At 41.7% G+C, this 18,224-nt stretch overlaps 1 protein-coding gene across 1 annotated transcript in view; it reads left to right on the top strand.

The window, feature by feature from the left end:
* The window catches only part of CENPF (centromere protein F), a 62,264-nt gene extending 44,712 nt beyond the window's left edge, over positions 1 to 17,552 (top strand). The window contains exons 15-20 of the mRNA XM_019976891.2: positions 2,170 to 2,346; positions 2,663 to 2,824; positions 5,069 to 5,231; positions 9,453 to 9,929; positions 12,352 to 12,530; positions 16,891 to 17,552. Coding sequence (XP_019832450.2) covers positions 2,170 to 2,346; positions 2,663 to 2,824; positions 5,069 to 5,231; positions 9,453 to 9,929; positions 12,352 to 12,530; positions 16,891 to 17,094 — 1,362 coding nt within the window. The 3' untranslated portion in view covers positions 17,095 to 17,552. The remainder of the gene's footprint in view (positions 1 to 2,169; positions 2,347 to 2,662; positions 2,825 to 5,068; positions 5,232 to 9,452; positions 9,930 to 12,351; positions 12,531 to 16,890) is intronic.
* Positions 17,553 to 18,224: the final 672 nt, after the last annotated feature.

Raw genomic sequence — 18,224 nt, 5'->3', positions numbered from 1 at the left:
GGGTGCTATCCCTGGTCAGGGAATTAGGTCCCATGTGCCGCGACTGAGAGTTCACATGCCTCAACTATAAGATCCCGCATGCTGTGATGAAGGTTGAAGATCCTGTGTGCTGAGAAGACGTGGAACAGCCAAAAAAGGCGGGGGAGGGGGGGGGGGCAACAAAACTCTGAAATTATAAACACCTATGGACATTTTCACAATTGAAAGGAAACCATTGTGGCTGACGTCAGATGGAAAATAATATGCAAGAAGGTTGGAGCAGTAGGAAGAGATGGTAAAGAACTAGAGTACAATCTAAAGTGACACAAAACACAGGGGGCTGGTGATTGAAGGGAAGATTTAGGAAAGATACATGAATTTGGCTAGTTCACAGTATAGGTAGTGTTTAAAAATTATGAGGATGGTAGAAAATACAGATGGAGAAGAGAAGGTGAAGAGGCAGCTCAGGGCCCAGCCCAGGTGACCCCCCAGCAAGTAGGGTGAGACAGGAGGAAGAGGCAGCAAAGGAACTGAGAAGACAGGAGGAGGCAAACCAGGAGAGTGTCCTGTTCCTGAAGGCACGAGTGGAGGCTGTCTTGGGACTGAAGGAGTGGTCAGCAGCATCAGATTCTGCTCAGAGGTTGAAAGAGATGACGGCTAAAGAATGGGGTTTGTAACATGGAGCTTGATGATGCTGTTTCAGGAGGAGCTGGGATAAAAGGTTGGAGCGGGTTGAGGAGTGGTTGATGAGAAAGTGAACACAGCATGTATATAAACACATGTAGGAACAGCTATTTGGGATCACGCACAGAGAAGCCAGATGCCTCTAGGGCTGCAGTTTTGCTAGTCCTGCACCATGAAGGGAGAGAGGGGCAGAGGAGTGGGGAGCATGTGGAAGGAAATTCTTCAAGTGATAGAAGATGCACGTAAGCTGGCCAAGGAAGGGGGCTTGAGTGTAAAGGTGTTGGTGGTGCTGTTGATGAGGTCAAGAAATTACCATAATAGAAGTACTTAAAAAAGTGAGAAGCCAAGGGAGCCAAGGAAGGTTTGGTCCAGGGTATCTTAGTTATGAAGTTGAGGTTTCAGAGATCCTGTACTCCTTGTGGAGGTGACCTGGGGTTGGAACAAAGGAAATTGCCCCTGGAGGTGAAGTCGCCATTTAAAGTGAATTAAGTCATCCCTCAGTATCCACAGGAGATGGGTTCTAGGCCCCTCCAGTTTCCAAAATTCACAGATGTTCAAGTCCCTCATATAAAATGGCATAGTGTTTGCATATAACCTATACACATCCTCCTGTATACTTTAAGTCTGCATGTGCTCAGTTGCTAAGTCATGTCCGACTCTGCAACTCCATGGACAGTAGCCTGCCAGGCTTCTCTGTCCTTGGGATATTCCAGACAAGAATACTGCAGTGGGTTGCCATTTCCTCTTTCAGGGGATCTTCCCAACCCAGGGATCGAACCCAAGTCTTCTGTGCCTGCATTGGCAGGTGGATTCTTTACCACTGAGCCACCTGGGAAGCCCATACTGGATTACTTAAAATACCTAATACTATGTAAATAGCTGTAAGTACTCTGCCTGCAATGCAGGAGATCCCGGTTTAGGAAGATCCCCTGGAGAAGAGATAGGCTACCCACTTCAGTATTCTTGGACTTCCCTGGTGGCTCAGACAGTAAAGAATCCACCTGCAGTGTGGGAGACCTGGGTTCGATACCTGGGTTGGGAAGATCCTCTGGATCTTCCAGAGCAACCCACTCCAGTATTCTTGCCTGGAGAGTCCTCATGGACAGAGGGACAGTGGGCCCCAGTCCATCGGGTTGAAAAGAATTGTACAGGACTGAGCGACTAAACAACAGCAATAAGTAACTCACTAGAATATGTAAATACAATGTAAATGCTGTGTGGAAAATTCCTGGTACACAGAAAATTCAAGTTTAACTTTTTGGAACTGTCTGGAATTTTGGGGGAGGGGAGGTGGAATATTTTTGTTTTGTAGTTGGTTAAATTTGTAGATGTTTAATCTGTGGCTATAGAACATCAACTGTACATTGCTAAGGATTATAGCACTAATTCTATGTAGATTTTGTCTTGCCTATAAATGATTTTTTTCCCTTCCATACTCAGTGTTCCTAAATATATATGTCCAGGTTCTTAATTATCTTCCCATAATTTTATTGTTTTTCTCATTAGGGTCAACTGAAGGAGCTCATGCTAGAAAATAGTGAATTGAAGAAGAGTTTGGATTGTGTACACAAAGACCGTATGGAAGAACAAGGGAAAATGAGAGGAGAAATAGCTGAATATCAGCTACGGCTTCAGGAAGCTGAAAACAAACATCAGGCTTTGCTTCTAGATACAAACAAACAGGTAAAAATGCGTGGTCTGGTGACTGGGCAGGCTGAAGAGTGTGTCAGTGGTGGTGATGAGGCACTTTTTGCAAGGAAGCCAGTGTTGTGTATTATAGTTATGCTTCACAATTTTGTGAATGGTCTCATTCTATTAACTTCCCTTTCTTTCCCTCAGTTATTTGCACGTGTCTTATTTTATGCCTTGTTACATTTCCATCTTGGAGAGAGTTCCAAAAACCATGGTCTTTGGAATAGCAGTTTTCTTTTCTGTTTGTTTCCCTTATGATGTTTTTACTTGAGCCTCCTGGCTAAAGTAACATTTTTTTTTGCCCTAGCATGAAATGGAAATCCAGACATACCGAGAGAAACTGACTTCTAAGGAGGAATGTCTCAGCTCACAGAAGGTGGAGATAGACCTCTTAAAGTCCAGTAAAGAAGAACTCAATAATTCTTTGAAAGCGACCACTGAGATTTTAGAAGAATTGAAGAAAACCAAGGTATGTACACTTATCATTACTTCATAACTTAGAATGGCTTATACATGTAACAGTGGTTTTAGTGGTATGAAATTAAGTGTTTTCATTTTAATTTTCATGAAAAAGTTTTTGTAGTGATAAATAAAATCATTCATCAGTTGTCTGCTGAGTTGTTTCTACAAATGAGAGGACAGCATGCAGTTCCATAGCTTGAGCATACTTTATTCATCACTCAGTGCATCCTGTCAAAGTAGAGGATGTCAGAGACTTCCGGAAGTGGATATGAAGATCAAGCCTATAACAGAGGACAGCAAGCCCCTCCAGACATAGATAATGATGTGGTGAAAGTCTTAATGATTGGCCTTCAGGTTCACTACTATCACCAAACCTTTCCCATGACTTTGGGGCTCAAGGTGGGCCAAGCGCTCGGCCAGCCATACATATGTGTACGTTCTCCTCTTCCTCTCGATGCAGGGACCATCAAACTTTTTTCTTTAGGAAAAAAAGTGAACCCCAATCTCAGTATTGTTAGACTATGTGTGTGGGCTCAGTTGCTCAGTCATGTCCAACTCTTTGCGACGCCGTGGACTGTAGCCCACTGGGCTCCTCTGTCCATGGAATTTTCTGGGCAAGAATACTGGAATGGGTTGCCGTTTCCTACTCCAGGGGATCTTCCCTACCTAGGGGTTCAACCCATGTTTCTTGCGTCTCCTGCATTGGCAGGCGGATTCTTCACCACCGTACCACCTGGAAAGTTCCATTGTTAGAGTATAGGAAGTCCTATAGTAGTTCTTCCTAGAGAAGGAGGCTGATTTCATTCCCACAAATACTTTGCATAAAACAAATGCCATCCAGAATGTAAAATATGAACCTGGAAAGTAAATACCTTTCAGAAAAGTTAGATAACTAGGTATAGATTTCTTATGTTTATAGTCTTATACAATTATCATGGTGAAGGAAATATACCAAGGAAATACAAACTAAGTTTAAAATAACATTAATGATCAATAATGTCCTGTTGCTACAAAATGAGAGATATTAGGTTTAATAACAGAAAGAAATTGCTTCAGGTCTACTTTTTAATTTACTTACTTTCTCCTTTTTTAAAATCTTTGACAGTTGTACTGTGGGGAATGTCTATTTATATATGTACAAAATGGTACATTGTTAGTTGAGTCTATTCAAATCTCATAATTTTATTGAAGTTGATAAGCATTGTTGAAATTGAATTAAATCTGTCTCTAATCCATTTATATTTGGAATCAGAAATAGAAAATTCTGAAAGTGCAGATTTATTGCAACATTGCTGATGAAATTATTTCAAGGTGAAATGTACAAAGAGGGAAATCTACTTGTAACATCAATGTGCTGCTAAGCTTCTTCTTTCTTTTTTTTGATAGTTTGGTCTGTCTTTGTATGTTTATGATCTCTTATCAGAAACTCTAGAGCTGTATTATTTTAGAATTCTGTATTTCTTAGATATTAGATAATGCAGTGCATATGCCACATATCACATAATATCTTATCAGAGTCTGGGGTGATACTTCATAATCAAATTCATACTTTTATAGCAAAATGTATGAATATTTTCACAAGGTGGGATAAATAAAGACTATAAATTCCTTTATATCTGTTCAGGTCAAGTTTTGCCTATAAATCATTTTCAGAACTTGTTTTTTTGATTTTGCAATTGTGCTTAAGGAACTATGAACATGTACTACTAAGAAGTGCTTGATGACATAATTCTCCCACCATTCTGTTCACTTTTTGTTTGAGTTACTTCAACATTTAAATTTATGTTATAAACCATAATATCATTTGGCTTTAAATTAGTGTTGTGAGCCACATCTCTGGCCTTCATCTGGTGTGACTCGGCAAATGTCATCTGAGGCATTGAAACTGCAACAGCACAAGAATGGCAAATGGGACACAATCCTCTCATCCAGAGTGTTCTGCCCACCAAGAATATGTCCATGGACCCACGCCCCTACCTCCCGGGTGTGCCTCCCATTGGATAAACACAGATACACCGGGCTACTTACTTAGTAGGACATTATGTTAAGAAAGGGAGTGACAAAGACAGTGTTTACTGGGGGGACTTAGGACACTGAACAGAGACGAGGAATTGTTTTATGCATCTTTAGATGTTTTGTCTTGTTCTTAAACTTACAGCATATGATTCTTAATTATATCTCATTGTTATTTTTCCATATGCCCACGAAAAGCAATTCAAGGTTTTTAAGTGGAATTGCTTTTGTTTTGTAGATGGAAAATCTAAAACATGCAGATAAATTGAAGAAGGAAAACGATCGTGCCCAGAGTAAAATAAAGTTGTTGGTGAAATCCTGTAAACAGCTGGAAGAGGAAAAGGTGATGTTGCAGAAAGAACTATCTCATCTTGAAGCTGCACAGGAGAAACAGAGAGCAGGTGGGTGCTAGCCCGGCGCACATCGATAAGCCCTCACTGGCGCCGACTAGTGACGTCACATACACATCGACAAGCCCTCACTGGCGCCGACTAGTGATGTCACACACTGGTGTGTCTGCCCCGGAAGCGTGGACCGTGATCTGTTCTGTGGCAGCACGTCGAGATTGAGCGGCGGACCATTTTCCAATTTCTGAATTTTGTGCTCGGGCTGGGGTCATTAACGGGATTCAGAATGAAGCCTGCATTTTAAAAATAGAACGACTGCACCTTCTGTTCTATCAAATGTGCAAAAACCTGGCAGCCCTGTTTGCTAATGAGCCTTTCCAAGAAGAGTTATTCATGTGGATGTCCATTACATAGTTCCTACATCAAAGGAAGATTGGCCTCTGAGCTGGCACTGGTAATTTACCAACAGATGATTCTGGTATCCATGGCCCTACTAAATAGGAAGGTTGGGGACTACATTTTTGGGTGTGTAAATACAATGAAACAAAGTGACAATGCTTTTTGTCACTTTTCTCTACATACACCCCTAGAGTGGAATGCTTTTTCTGTATGGATAGATGATGGCAAATATAGTACGCATGGCTCTTCTGGACCGTACATAGTTTGGCAGGGGGGAGGGGTCCACAGTGTTCCCTGCTGAGAAGAGTAGGCAGAAGAGACTGGGGCTTCAAGGATGGAATCAACACCAACCAGGCAGCTGCAAGTGACTGAGACATCTTCCCATGTAGTGTCCTTCAAACCCTTGTCCGTTAGATCCTCCATTGCCTCCACGCAGTTTTCAGCACTTCTTTGGACTTGTCTTTTTTTTTTACACAAATTTTATTTTTATTAAAAATCATCATGGTGTAAAACATGCACATGCTTTCAAAAAAAAATTAATATGCCCTTAAAGTGAAAAAAGTGAAAGTCGCTTACTCATGTCTGACTGTCTGTGACACCATGGACTGTGTAGCCTGCTAGGCAAGTCCTCTGTCCATGGGATTTCTCAGCCATGAATACTGGAGTGGGTTGCTGTTCCCTTCTCCAGGAGATCCTCCTGACCTGGGGATCGAACCTGGATCTCCCACATTCCAGATTGATTCTTTACTGTCTGAGACACTAGGGAAGCCCTTAAACCCCTGTCCTGTTTCCCAACTTTGCCAGGTAGAGGTAATTTTGCTTGTTTGGCCACTTTGATGTGCTAAGCTATATGATTAAATTGGTATTTCTGGATAAAGCATTTTTATAATGTCAGTTTACTTTCTCATATGAAAGGAAGATGTAGTTACTTTACAAGAACCTTTTCTGTTGTCATTCCTGTGTAGTATGTTACTTTTTAGTTGGTTAGCATTTACGTTATCATGACTTCTTTTTAAGTAGCCATTCTAAGTGGGTGTTTTATGTGCTTGTGGGGAATTTCTGTGTTTTTGTTGAAGAAATACCAGTTCAAGCACTCTTGTCCATTTTTTTTTGTTTGTTTTCTTTTTATTATTGTAAGAGTTCTTCATATATACTGGATTCTACAGTCTTTTCATTGGCCCCTGCCTGTATCCCAGTATACAGCCTTGACATACTCCTTTCCTGATTTGGAACCAGTCTGTTGTTCCATGTCCAGTTCTAACTTGCTTCCTGACCTGCATACAGATTTTTCAGGAGGCAGGTCAGGTGGTCTGATACTCCCATCTCTTGAAGAATTGTCCACAATTTGTTGTGATCCACACAGGGCTTTGGCATATTCAATAAAACAGAAATAGATGTTTTTCTGGAACTCTCTTGCTTTTTCGATGATCCAGTAGATGTTGGCAATTTGATCTCTGGTTCCTCTGCCTTTTCTAAAACCAGCTTGAACATCTGGAAGTTCTCAGTTCATGTACTGTTGAAGCTTGGCTTGGAGAATTTTGAGCATTACTTTACTAGCCTGTGAGATGAGTGCAATTGTACAGTAGTTTGAGCATTCTTTGGCATTGCCTTTCTTTTGGATTGGAATAAAAACTGACCTTTTCCAGTCCTGTGGTCACTGCCGAGTTTTCCAGATTTGCTTGCATATTGAGTGGAGCACTTTCACAGCATCATCTTTTAGGATTTGAAATAGCTCAACTGGAATTCCATCACCTCTACCAGCTTTGTTTGTAGTGATGCTTCCTAAGGCCCACTTGACTTTGCATTCTAGGATGTCTGGCTCTAGGTGAGTGATCCCACCATTGTGCTTATCTGCGTCATGAAGATCTTTTTTGTACAGTTCTGTGTATTCTTGCCAACTCTTCTTAATATCTTCTGCTTTTGTTAGGTCCATACCATTTCTGTCCTTTATTGTGCCCATCTTTGCAGGAATTGTTCCTTTGGTATCTCTGATTTTCTTGAAGATATCTCTAGTCTTTCCCATTCTGTTGTTTTCCTCTGTTTCTTTGCATTGATGGCTGAGGAAGGCTTTCTTATCTCTCCTTGCTACTCTTTGGAACTCTGCATTCAAATGGGTATCTCATTCCTTTTCTCCTTTGCCTTTCGCTTCTCTTCTTTTCACAGCTATTTGTAAGGCCTCCTCAGACAACCATTATGCCTTTTTGCATTTCTTTTTCTCGGAAATGGTCTTGATCATTGCCTCCTGTACAATGTCATGAACCTCTATCCATAGTTCTTCAGCCACTCTGTCTATCAGATCTAATTCCTTGAATCTATTTGTCACTTCCTTTGTATAATCGTAAGGGATCAGGAAAGGAGTACGTCAAGGCTATATATTGTCAACCTGCTTATTTAACTTATATGCAGAGTACATCATGAGAAATGCTGGACTGGATGAAGCACAAGCTGGAATCAAGGGAGAAATATCAGTAACCTCAGGTATGCAGATGATACTACCCTTATGGCAGAAAGTGAAGAAGAACTAAAGAGCCTCTTGATGAAAGTGAAAGACAAGAGTGAAAAAGTTGGCTGAAAACTAAACATTCAGAAAACTAAGATCATGGCATCTGGTCTCATCACTTCATGGCGAATAGATGGGGAAACAGTGGAAACAGTGACAGACTTTAATTTTGGGGCTAAAAATCACTGCAGATGGTGACTCCAGCCATGAAATTAAAAGACACTTCTTGGAAGGAAAGTTATGACCAACCTAGACAGCATATTAAAAAGCAGAGACATCACTTTGCCAACAAAGGTCTATGTAGTCAAGGCTATGCTTTTTCCAGTGGTCATGTATGGATGTGAGAGTTGGACTATAAAGAAAGCTGAGTGCTGAAGAATTGATGCTTGTAAACTGTGGTGTTGCAGAAGACTCTTGAGAGTCCCTTGGACTGCAAAGAGATCCAACCTAAAGGAAATCAGTCCTGAATATTCATTGGAAGGACTGATGCTGAAGCTGAAACGCCAGTACTTTGGCCACCTGATGCGAAGGGCTGACTCATTAGAAAAGACCCTGATGCTGGGGAAGATTGAGGGCAGGAGGAGAAGGGGATGACAGAGGATGAGATGGTTGGATAGCATCACGGACTCAAGGGATATGAGTCTGAGTAAACTCTGGGAGTTAGTGATGGACAGGGAGGCCTGGAGTGTTGCAGTCCATGGGGTCGCAAAGAGTAGGACATGACTGAGCAACTGAACTGTCTCCCAAAGCCTTTACAACCGTGACTTTATATTCTCTGTCGACTTTTACTGTTCATTCATTCACTTAAAATAGAAAGGATGGACAGAGGAATATAGAGGGTGCAATAAATTCATTCATTTTATGTAGTATGATAACTACAAGGTGGTTTGATGGATTGGCTGAAATCCGAGTTTGAGATATTGATGGGTTATATTTAAACTATCCCAGTAAGTACATGGGCTCCCCTGTTGGCTGAAGACTCTGCCTACAAAGTGGTAAAGAATCTGCCTGCCGAGGAGGAGATGCGGGTTCAATCCCTGGAGAAGGAAATGGCAACCCACTCCAGTATTCTTGCCTAGGAAATCCCATGGACAGAGTAGCCTGGTGGGCTATATAGTCTGTGGGGTCTCAAAAGAATTGGGCATGACTTAACCAGTAAACAACAATAAGTCTGTAACTCACGAGAATATGTATCTTGATACAATCCCTACCAAACAAGAGCTGTTTGAAATATAAGAACCATCTGTAGCTACATTTTCCCCCATTTCCAAAATAAAAAAAATCAAGAGCAAGTCTAAGGTTATCTGCTTGATGATGCCCAGTGTTAACTAGAGAAGTGTCACGTTACAAATGATTTGTCATTTTACTTTTGACAGATACCGTCGTGGATGCTAATGTCGACGAATTAATAACTGAAATGAAAGAACTGAAAGAAACCCTTGAAGAAAAAACCAAGGAGGCAGACGAATACCTGGATAAATACTGTTCCCTGCTCATAAGCCATGAGAAGTTAGAGAAAGCCAAGGAGATGTTAGAAACACAAGTTGCTCGTCTGAGTTCACAACAATCTAAACTGAATCTTCGGAGCTCTCCTTTGGTGAATTTGCTTGCTCCAGGACCATCCCCAGTCCCTTCTGCCACTGAGAAGAAGTTACCATCCGGCCAAAATAAATCTTCAGGCAAAAGGCAAAGGTCCAGTGGGATTCGGGAGGATGGCGGAGAAACCACGCCTTCTACACCAGAGACATTTTCTAAAAAAAGCAGGAAAGCCATCAGAAGTGGTACTCACCTTGCAGAGGATGCAGAAGATGCTGAATTTGAGCCAGAGGGGCTTCCAGAAGTTGTAAAGAAAGGTATGACATAATTTTAAAAGTATTTGTGTTCTTTTAAAAAAAATTCACATACAAAAAGAAAAGAAGCATTTGTATTTTGGGGTTATTATGCCATGGTCCTAATTAATCTTCAGAAGCAGTAGTCCACTGTTAACTTGGTAAGGTATATGCTTTCTTTTCTGTCATGAGAGAATGATAGATCTAATTACTTATGTCACAGTACAAAAAATACTAGGAGATTTGAAAAATGACTGTCAGAAAACTGTTTGGAATTTGATATTTCTGTGCTGAAAATCCCCAAATTGAAGATAACCCTTCAAGTTTCCCACCTTTAGTGTTGTGTGACCCAGGTAGTAGGGAAGCTGAAGGACGGGCCCCATGATGCTGGCTCCTGGCTGGAGCTGCTTACCACATTGTTTTTTTTTTAACCCAGTGTTCTTCAACATGTAGCCCAGAGACTGGGGCCAGTCTAGGAACGTTTGCTACTGGCCCATGACCAAAACAATGTATAGAAATCATGAGTTAGAGTTTTAAATTTTCATAGCTATTTGCTATTTTGCTGTTTTCAATATCCAAGCACATAATCAGTTTTTATTATACTCATTCTTATTGTATTATACAAAAGTATCATTCCACAGCAGATGAGAGATTACTCCCCACCCCTCTTCTTTCCCATAGAACTAGAGAAAAACAAATATCATATATTAATGTGTATATGTGGAATCTGAAAAAATTGGTATAGATGGTCTTATTGATAGAGCTGAAATAGAGACACAGAAGTAGAGAAGAAACATAGAGACACCAAGAGGAAAAGCGGGGAGGCAGGATGAATTGGGAGATTAGTACTGACGTATATATATATATTGACATATGACATTGTTGATCCTGTGTATAAAATAGGTAACTAATGAGAACCTACTGTATAGCATGGGCTTCCCAGGTGATACAGAATAAATAATATTCTTTATGAATGATAAATAAAGAGTCCGCCTACCAATGCAGGAGACCAGCGTTCCACTCCTGGATCGGGAAGATCCCCTGGAGGAGGGCATGGTGACCCACTCTATATTCTTGCCTGGGAAATCCCGTGGACAGAGGAGCCTGGTGGGCTGCAGTCCAAAGGGTCACCAGGAGCCTGACACAGCTAACTGAATGAAGCGGCACGCGCTGTATGGCACAGGGAGCTCTACTGAGCACTCTGTGGTGACCTGAATGGGAGCGCAGTTCCACAGAGAGGGGCTACACGCATACGTGTAGCTGATTCACTTTGCTGTACAGTAGAAATTAACACAACCTTGTAAAGCAACTCTACTCCAATAACTATTTATTTTTAAAAATGAATTCTGGGATATAGAAAACAAACCAGTGGTTACCAGTGGAGCGAGGACAGGGGGACGGGCAAGATGGGTGCAGGAGCTTAGGAGGTACAGATGACTATGTTTGAAATAAATAGGCTACAAGGATGTATCATTCAGCATAGTGAATAGACCCAGTAATGTAGCCAATATTTTATAATAACTGAAATGGAATATAACCTTTACAACTTGTGAATCACTGTGTTGTACACATGAAACTAATATAGGAAAAATTCTGGGAAGTGATTTGGGGGGAAAACAAAGGAAGAAAGTTTTGGTTTTTTTTTTTTTCCCATAGATGGTTTGAAGGCACTATTCTGAGTAATTCTAACCCTTAGGAAATCTAACCTCCAAATAGTTAGCTTGCTCTTTTTCATTACTGTTTTTTATTTGTAGGTAAGGGGTTAAAAACAAAGCAAAAACACAGGCTCTTGTAGTTAATGTAGTTACTTTAAAGCTGTTCTGAGCCTGTGTGACATGCTTTCTTTTAGTGTCCTCGGGATTGCTGTTCTCCTCTTGGTCATCACAAGCTGCATCAGTTCCCTCTACGGGGGCAGATGATGCGGAGGGAAATCGCTCTTAGTGAGATCCAGACTCTCCTCCCATCCAGTCTTTCTACGTGAGAGTAGTCACTGCAAGTAGCTGTTGTGACTCCACATTTTCCCCCTTTCCACAAGAGCAGGCCTTTTCTTTTGCCTGTCTCTTTCCATTTTACCTGCCTTATTTTCCCCTCCAGTCCGTCTCACAGGAATGCCTGCCGATTTGTTTAGTAGAAGCAGGAAGAACTTTTTTCTCTTTAATATTATTTCCGCCCCCACCTCCCTTTTCCCCATGTTGTTTCTTATGTTTCTAATAAGAAAAAAAAAAAAAACCCCACCTGTTAGGGATTTACTGTTTGCTGCCTCCCAGGGTAATTATGAATAAAATTATGAATAAAAATAAAACTACCCACTGCGGTGAGGAGGAAGTGGTTTTGGAGTCACCCTTATCCTTGCTCACTCATGAATGCCACTCGTGAATATCACTCCCACTGGGGAGGCTGATGGAATTGTAGCCAGCAGTGCTGACAATCAGTTTTGTGCCCTTAGGGTTTGCCGACATCCCCACCGGAAAGACTAGCCCCTACATCCTGCGGAGGACAACCATGGCAACCAGGACCAGCCCCCGCCTTGCTGCCCAGAAGTTAGCAGCATCCCCGCCAAGTCTCGACAAAGAAAATCTCACCGAGACCTCCAAACCAACAGCTGGTGGCAGCAGATCACAAAAGGTAAACTCTGTGAACATGTATCTACTGTGTGAAATCCAGGAAATGAGAGCGGCATCTGGGCAAGGCTTTGACGCTGCACCGGCTGACTCAGGAGCTCTTCGAAGTCTGACCTTCTCCCTGTGGTATAAATAAGTCAGTAGTGAGGAGAGTAGCAAGCAGATGCGAGGACAGGCGTCATGTTATCCTGCCGCACAATCTCATCCTTGACCCAGCAGGCTGCTGATACACAGTCTGATGGCAAACGGTGTTGTCAGAGCGGAGCTCCAAGGGTGTGTTAGCGAGTTTTGGGCAGAACCTTGGAAGGACGCAGCACAGGCAGTGGTCTTTGCTTGTTTACAGGCTCCCTCTCACCCCTCTGCCCCCTGGCTGTGATTCTTAGTGTTTGTTACTCCTTGACTGTCTACAAAAAGCACATGTTTCAGTAGATGTCTAAAGAAAGGGGCTCTGTTTGTGGATGTCTCTATTTTGATTGTTGAAGTGAGAAAGGGTTGGAATCTTAGGGGCCTCTCTGCACCTTGCAAACAGCCCAGTCAAGTTATTTAAAGCACAGTGTGTTTGCTTCATAGCCATACCAGCAGCTACCATTTATGTCTGCAAAGCACATGAATTTTAGGGAACTCAGTTTTATTTTATTTTATTGAACTCTTGTAAGTACTTATTATAAAAGGATGAAGAAAATAAGACTCAATAAAGATTGAACCTACCTGGAGTTAACACCTCTCTCTCTCTCAGCTCCAGTCTTGCTCTTTTCCTATTGTTTCTCAGACTAGGGATCACAGGAATCTTGTTGAAAGTTTCTGGAATAGCTTACAGAATTTTTGTTTTTAATACTGTGATTGTACTTTGCTTATTGGTTGCTGCTGCTGCTGCTGCTGCGTCGCTTCAGTCATGTCCGACCCTGTGTGACCCCATAGACAGCAGCCCACCAGGCTCCCCCGTCCCTGGGATTCTCCAGGCAAGAATACTGGAGTGGGTTGCCATGTCCTTTTCCAATGCATGAAAGTGAAAAGTGAAAGTGAAGTCACTCAGTCGTGTCTGACCCTTTGAGACCCCATGGACTGTAGCCTACCAGGCTCCTCCATCCATGGGATTTTCCAGGCAAGAGTACTGGAGTGGGTTGCCAGTTCTTTCTCCATTGCTTATTGGTTAGAGTTTAAGTATTCAATCAGATTACCCTGACCCAGCCAACGAAACTTTGAAGGTGTAGTAACCCTTATTTGTATAATATAATACTTGTTAAGTGGGCAGGCGTGTTCCTCATTAGGATTTTAGATACCAAATACAAAGACTTTGGTGAGTAGTTGCATCAAAGCAACATTTAAGCAAATGTTTGTTATGCTGATATATAAGAGCTCTAAGGATTAAGGAATTTATATCTACAGTTGAGTTTTGTTCATAACTTACATTATAATAAAGATTTTATTAACTGGGGGCTGAGGAAGAAGGGTCTGAGATTTTCTTTCACTCATTAAAATGGGCCCATCTATGACTTACAGTTAGAAATATTCTGCTATTTTGTGTGTATTTCTTTCCCTTCCCCATCAGTCCTCCCACCTCCAACCCACGTTTCTCTATTTTTCTTTCTTACTCACTCACTCACTCACGTTTGGAGTTAACTTTTAAATGTTGGGAACCGTAGAACACTGAAGTGTACTGGAGTAGGTACTAACTCTCCAGGGACCGTAAGAACAGTTTCTTTTCCATAAGGTAACTAGTGCCTTTAAAGAGTGAAGCTTCCAGACTTGACCAAAGCTATTAACCACAATCTAATTCCTGAAATGAAGTACTTGGCTCTTCCCAGTACCCCTTCTCTGATGTTGCTGATTATGTTAACAGTTTACTTGTGTCCTCATTTCTAATACAGATACCTTCTAAATTAATGCAGCTGTTAATGTCCTGAAGTGATTGCAACGATAGATGTTTACAGGTGTGTTAGGAAATCACCTCATAAGATTCCCGCAGGGGTCACTTTCCCTTCTTTGATGAGGAACTGATGGTAAAGCAGTTTTCATGTGGAGTTCGAACTTATTTTCTCAGAGAGCTTTGCACGCTAGGGGGCCTGCTTTCCACACTGCTGTCGCATCTGCTGAGGACAGAGCAGTAACCATGGTTTCCTGCAGACTTGTGTGTGCAGGGGCTATAGGCTGCAGCAGGCACCAGTGGTTATGAATTGCTAGGCAATTTTGTGCACTTGTGCACATGAATGGCCAGTGGTTCCTCTTGAAAGGAGGTTACAGGGGACTCGTGATTAGATGCAAGCCTTCAAAACCCAGCCTATTGATTTTTAATGTAATTCAACATTTTCTGAGTCACTTTATAAAATGCTTGCCTCATCTGCTGAGCATATTTCATCATTCAGTTTGGAAAAAGAGATAGCAAGTTATCCTTTCCTAAAGCGGTTGCTTAGAAACTTCGGATTATCATTCTTCGCCTAAAGTCACTGGCTGAGTGTTGAGAGATTTCCTAGATCATTTAACAGAACTGTCAGTGACAGCTGACAAGTTTGAAGGGGAACATGGGTAAGATGCAGCATAGGTGAGGATCAGTCTCTGCTTTGTCTCTGGGAGTTAGCTCCAGACGACCATCCACCAACTGTACGAGATGATTGTGAGGCCATCACCACAGGGCCTGTCAGCAGTTTAGTGGGGTCTTAACCATTTTTCCTACTTATGAGTTTCTTTTCCAATGAGCTATTTGCATACCCGCCGTCTCCCCACTGTGGCTGCAGACACGGTTTGTAAGACAGTTAGGGTATGGGTGCCCTTAATAGATTAAATACCTGGGAAGCCTGACCTCATCTAGTTATGGATAAGTCTGAGGCTAACTAACCAACATGAGGATCAAATCCAAAGTTAAAACTGATTACCAACTATAGTTTCCTCAATTCAGAATCAAGAAATTGAGTCTGGAAGGGGAGGCCAAAGGGTGGACTTTGGCTGTTCTGTTGGGTTTCAGAAGGAGTTTTACTAGCTCAGATTCTCTTTGCCCAGTGTGGTCTCTCTCCTTACCTCCTCTGTCTTTTAATGGTGCAACTAAAGGTTTGATTCTCCTGCAGCTCACGGGTTCAAGGGAAATGTCTGTCTTCTATATTGCTTTCTACTTTTAAAAAAAAAAAAAGGAAAGAAAAGAGTGCCAGTAAAACTCTTGTTTTTTTCCTTCAGATTTCCATGGACAGTAATTTTCCATTAAGTCCTGATCCTTCAAGGCCCCCCCTTTTAAGTGTGCTGCACGTCATCTGAGGTAGAGGCAACCTTTCCAGGGATCTGATCTGTTGGCCAGATTTACTATGTTTTCTGTGATGAAAAGTATTTAGCTGCCTTTTAAAACCATACACTTCCTATGGAAAGAATATACACGGGGAAATAATTTCCATTCTTTTCTTCTTCTGCTTCAGAAGGTGGTCCTGGGCAGGCAGTTGGGCAGGGCGTGGTCTGTCCCATAGGTGCTTCTCAGGACTTCTCAGTGCCTCCTTGGTACTGAACACATATCACCCTGGTTAGGAGTCCTTCCTCTTTTTCTTTTAAAGGTCTTCCTACCTGAACCGTCTACTCTTGCCCTCTCACTTCGGTTGTGACGTTGTTCTGTATTTCATCTGTCCTGCTCTTTTCTCTCTCCTGACCCCGTATTTTTTCTCACTACTATAGAAACCTCAGAAAATCTCAACCCTACCAGTGTTGCATTACCTGGTAATGCGTTACCCTCTCATCTGCTTCTTAAAGTCTCACATTTTTTGAGATCCCCTTTTCTCTTAAAAGTGGGATCCCCCTTTCTCTTAAAAGGCAGGACATTGGAAAGGGAACTTACTTTTATTCTGGACTTTAAATGGAAGGAGAGTGATTAAAATGTTATTATGTGAGGAAGAGGCTCTAGTAAATAAAGCTTCCACCTTATGAAACTGTTAGGACTCACTGGAATACGTTTATTTGCATGATAGAGGATCAAGTAAGATAAATGGAAGCTGGTTTGGGTTCTTACACAAATATTGAATGTTTGCTATTAGTCAAGCATATTCTGGGCACTGTGGATGCAGAGGTAAAGAGGACATAGTCTTTGCCCTCAGAGAGCTTACCTTCTGATCTGAGAAGGTCACAGTGGCCTTGGGAACGAGTGTCTGGTCATTAGAGATGTCAAGGAAAGCTTTGCAAGGTGGCTCATCAGAGGTGATGTCTGACCCTTTTCTCTAGCTTCTCTGTTTAGGTGGGGGCCTGTTTTTAGGGTAGAAGAAATAGTCAAACTGTGTACAAACTCCTAGAGGAAGAATTGAACTTCAAATGTAATGACCTAAATAAGGACTTTATTTTTCATGTTGTAGAAATGTGAATGTGATTTTAGACCTCTAACTGTCATACTTGTGTTGCAGGTCAAGGTTTCTCAACAGAGCCCAGTGGATTCAGGCACTGCCTTCCGAGATCCCATTGGCAGATCTCTCTCCATCAGTAATCTTCCCGAGAGAAGTCCAGTGGGCAGCCCCAGGGAGGGCCTGAGAGCCAAGCGAGGCCGCCACGCCCCCAGCCCAGAATCCAGCCTGGAGTCCAAGGGCAGCGAGAACTGTAGGGTCCAGTAGAAGACCCCGTGTGTGTCAGGACTCCTGGAAGGTGGCAGTTGTTGAACAGAAAGCAGTGTGACTGTGCGCTTGTCTTTATTCATCAGCAAGCACCGTACCAGAGGGAAGAAAACTCCTTTTAAATAGAAATATATTGACTATTTAGATCTCCCCTGTAGAAGAATTAGAAAAGTTTGGAAGCACTGATTACCTCTACATTGATATTCCTCTTCTGTAATGTAAAATAGTCCCGTATAAAGCATTTTGGCAATGTTACACTTAAATGGCAAGCACTATATTACAACTCCTGTTTTTATGTGGATTCTACACTAAAAAATGCAAGTAACATTTTCTTGCAAGGGACAGCTCCCAGGAAAATGTAAACTTTTGCTTTATGATATTTCTTTTGTATAATGTTAGACATGGAATAATTTTAGATCAAGAGTTTCTTTGAGTTGAGTAAAATGAAGGAAACCCTGTTACATGTTTTTAAGGAAAACATGCACACAGATACGTGTGTGGGTGTGTTCCCCTCTCCAATGTGTTTTCTAAATCTTGGCTCACTTACATAACCTGTTCATGTTTGTGTGTGGTGTGGTGGGCGTTGTGTGTCGATTTTCAATTAGCCTGGCTGCAGGCTCCTCAGAGGTGTAGTGTTTTGAGCTTTCTGTCATTGTGCTGTTTCTCTTCAAGGCCAGTTTGTTGTAGTGTTTTGGTAGGATTCTCATAAATGGTGGTCTATAAAATATGGCATTTTTTCTAATAAAAAATTCAATTCACCTTTGTTTTACGTACAAATGATTTCTAAATATAAATATATTATGAACTTTGGTACCATTTCTTGCTAACTTCAGCAGCCTTTGATAAAAGTAAAAATGTTCTAACAAATAATACTACTACATTTAGAAAACACATTCAGTTATATTAAAAAGACACGGTTTGGAATGTGGGTCATGAAGATTATGTAGGCATATAACACGTCCAGCCAGTGCCTAGCACGTTGCGTGTTCTCGTTAACTCTCATCAACAAGGCTACAAGTATGTGGTGTTTTCCAGCTCATTTATGGATGACAGAGTTTTGTAAATACGCAGGCATTCTGAGCCATATCAATTCCAAAAACTCTGGAACAAGTGCTTGTGTCCTCGAATCA

This window comes from Bos indicus, chromosome 16, assembly GCF_029378745.1.
Source record: "Bos indicus isolate NIAB-ARS_2022 breed Sahiwal x Tharparkar chromosome 16, NIAB-ARS_B.indTharparkar_mat_pri_1.0, whole genome shotgun sequence".
Classification (NCBI taxonomy): Eukaryota; Metazoa; Chordata; class Mammalia; order Artiodactyla; family Bovidae; genus Bos; species Bos indicus.
Note: the sequence above shows the minus strand (reverse complement) of the source record. Positions and strands in the feature narration are given on the sequence as shown.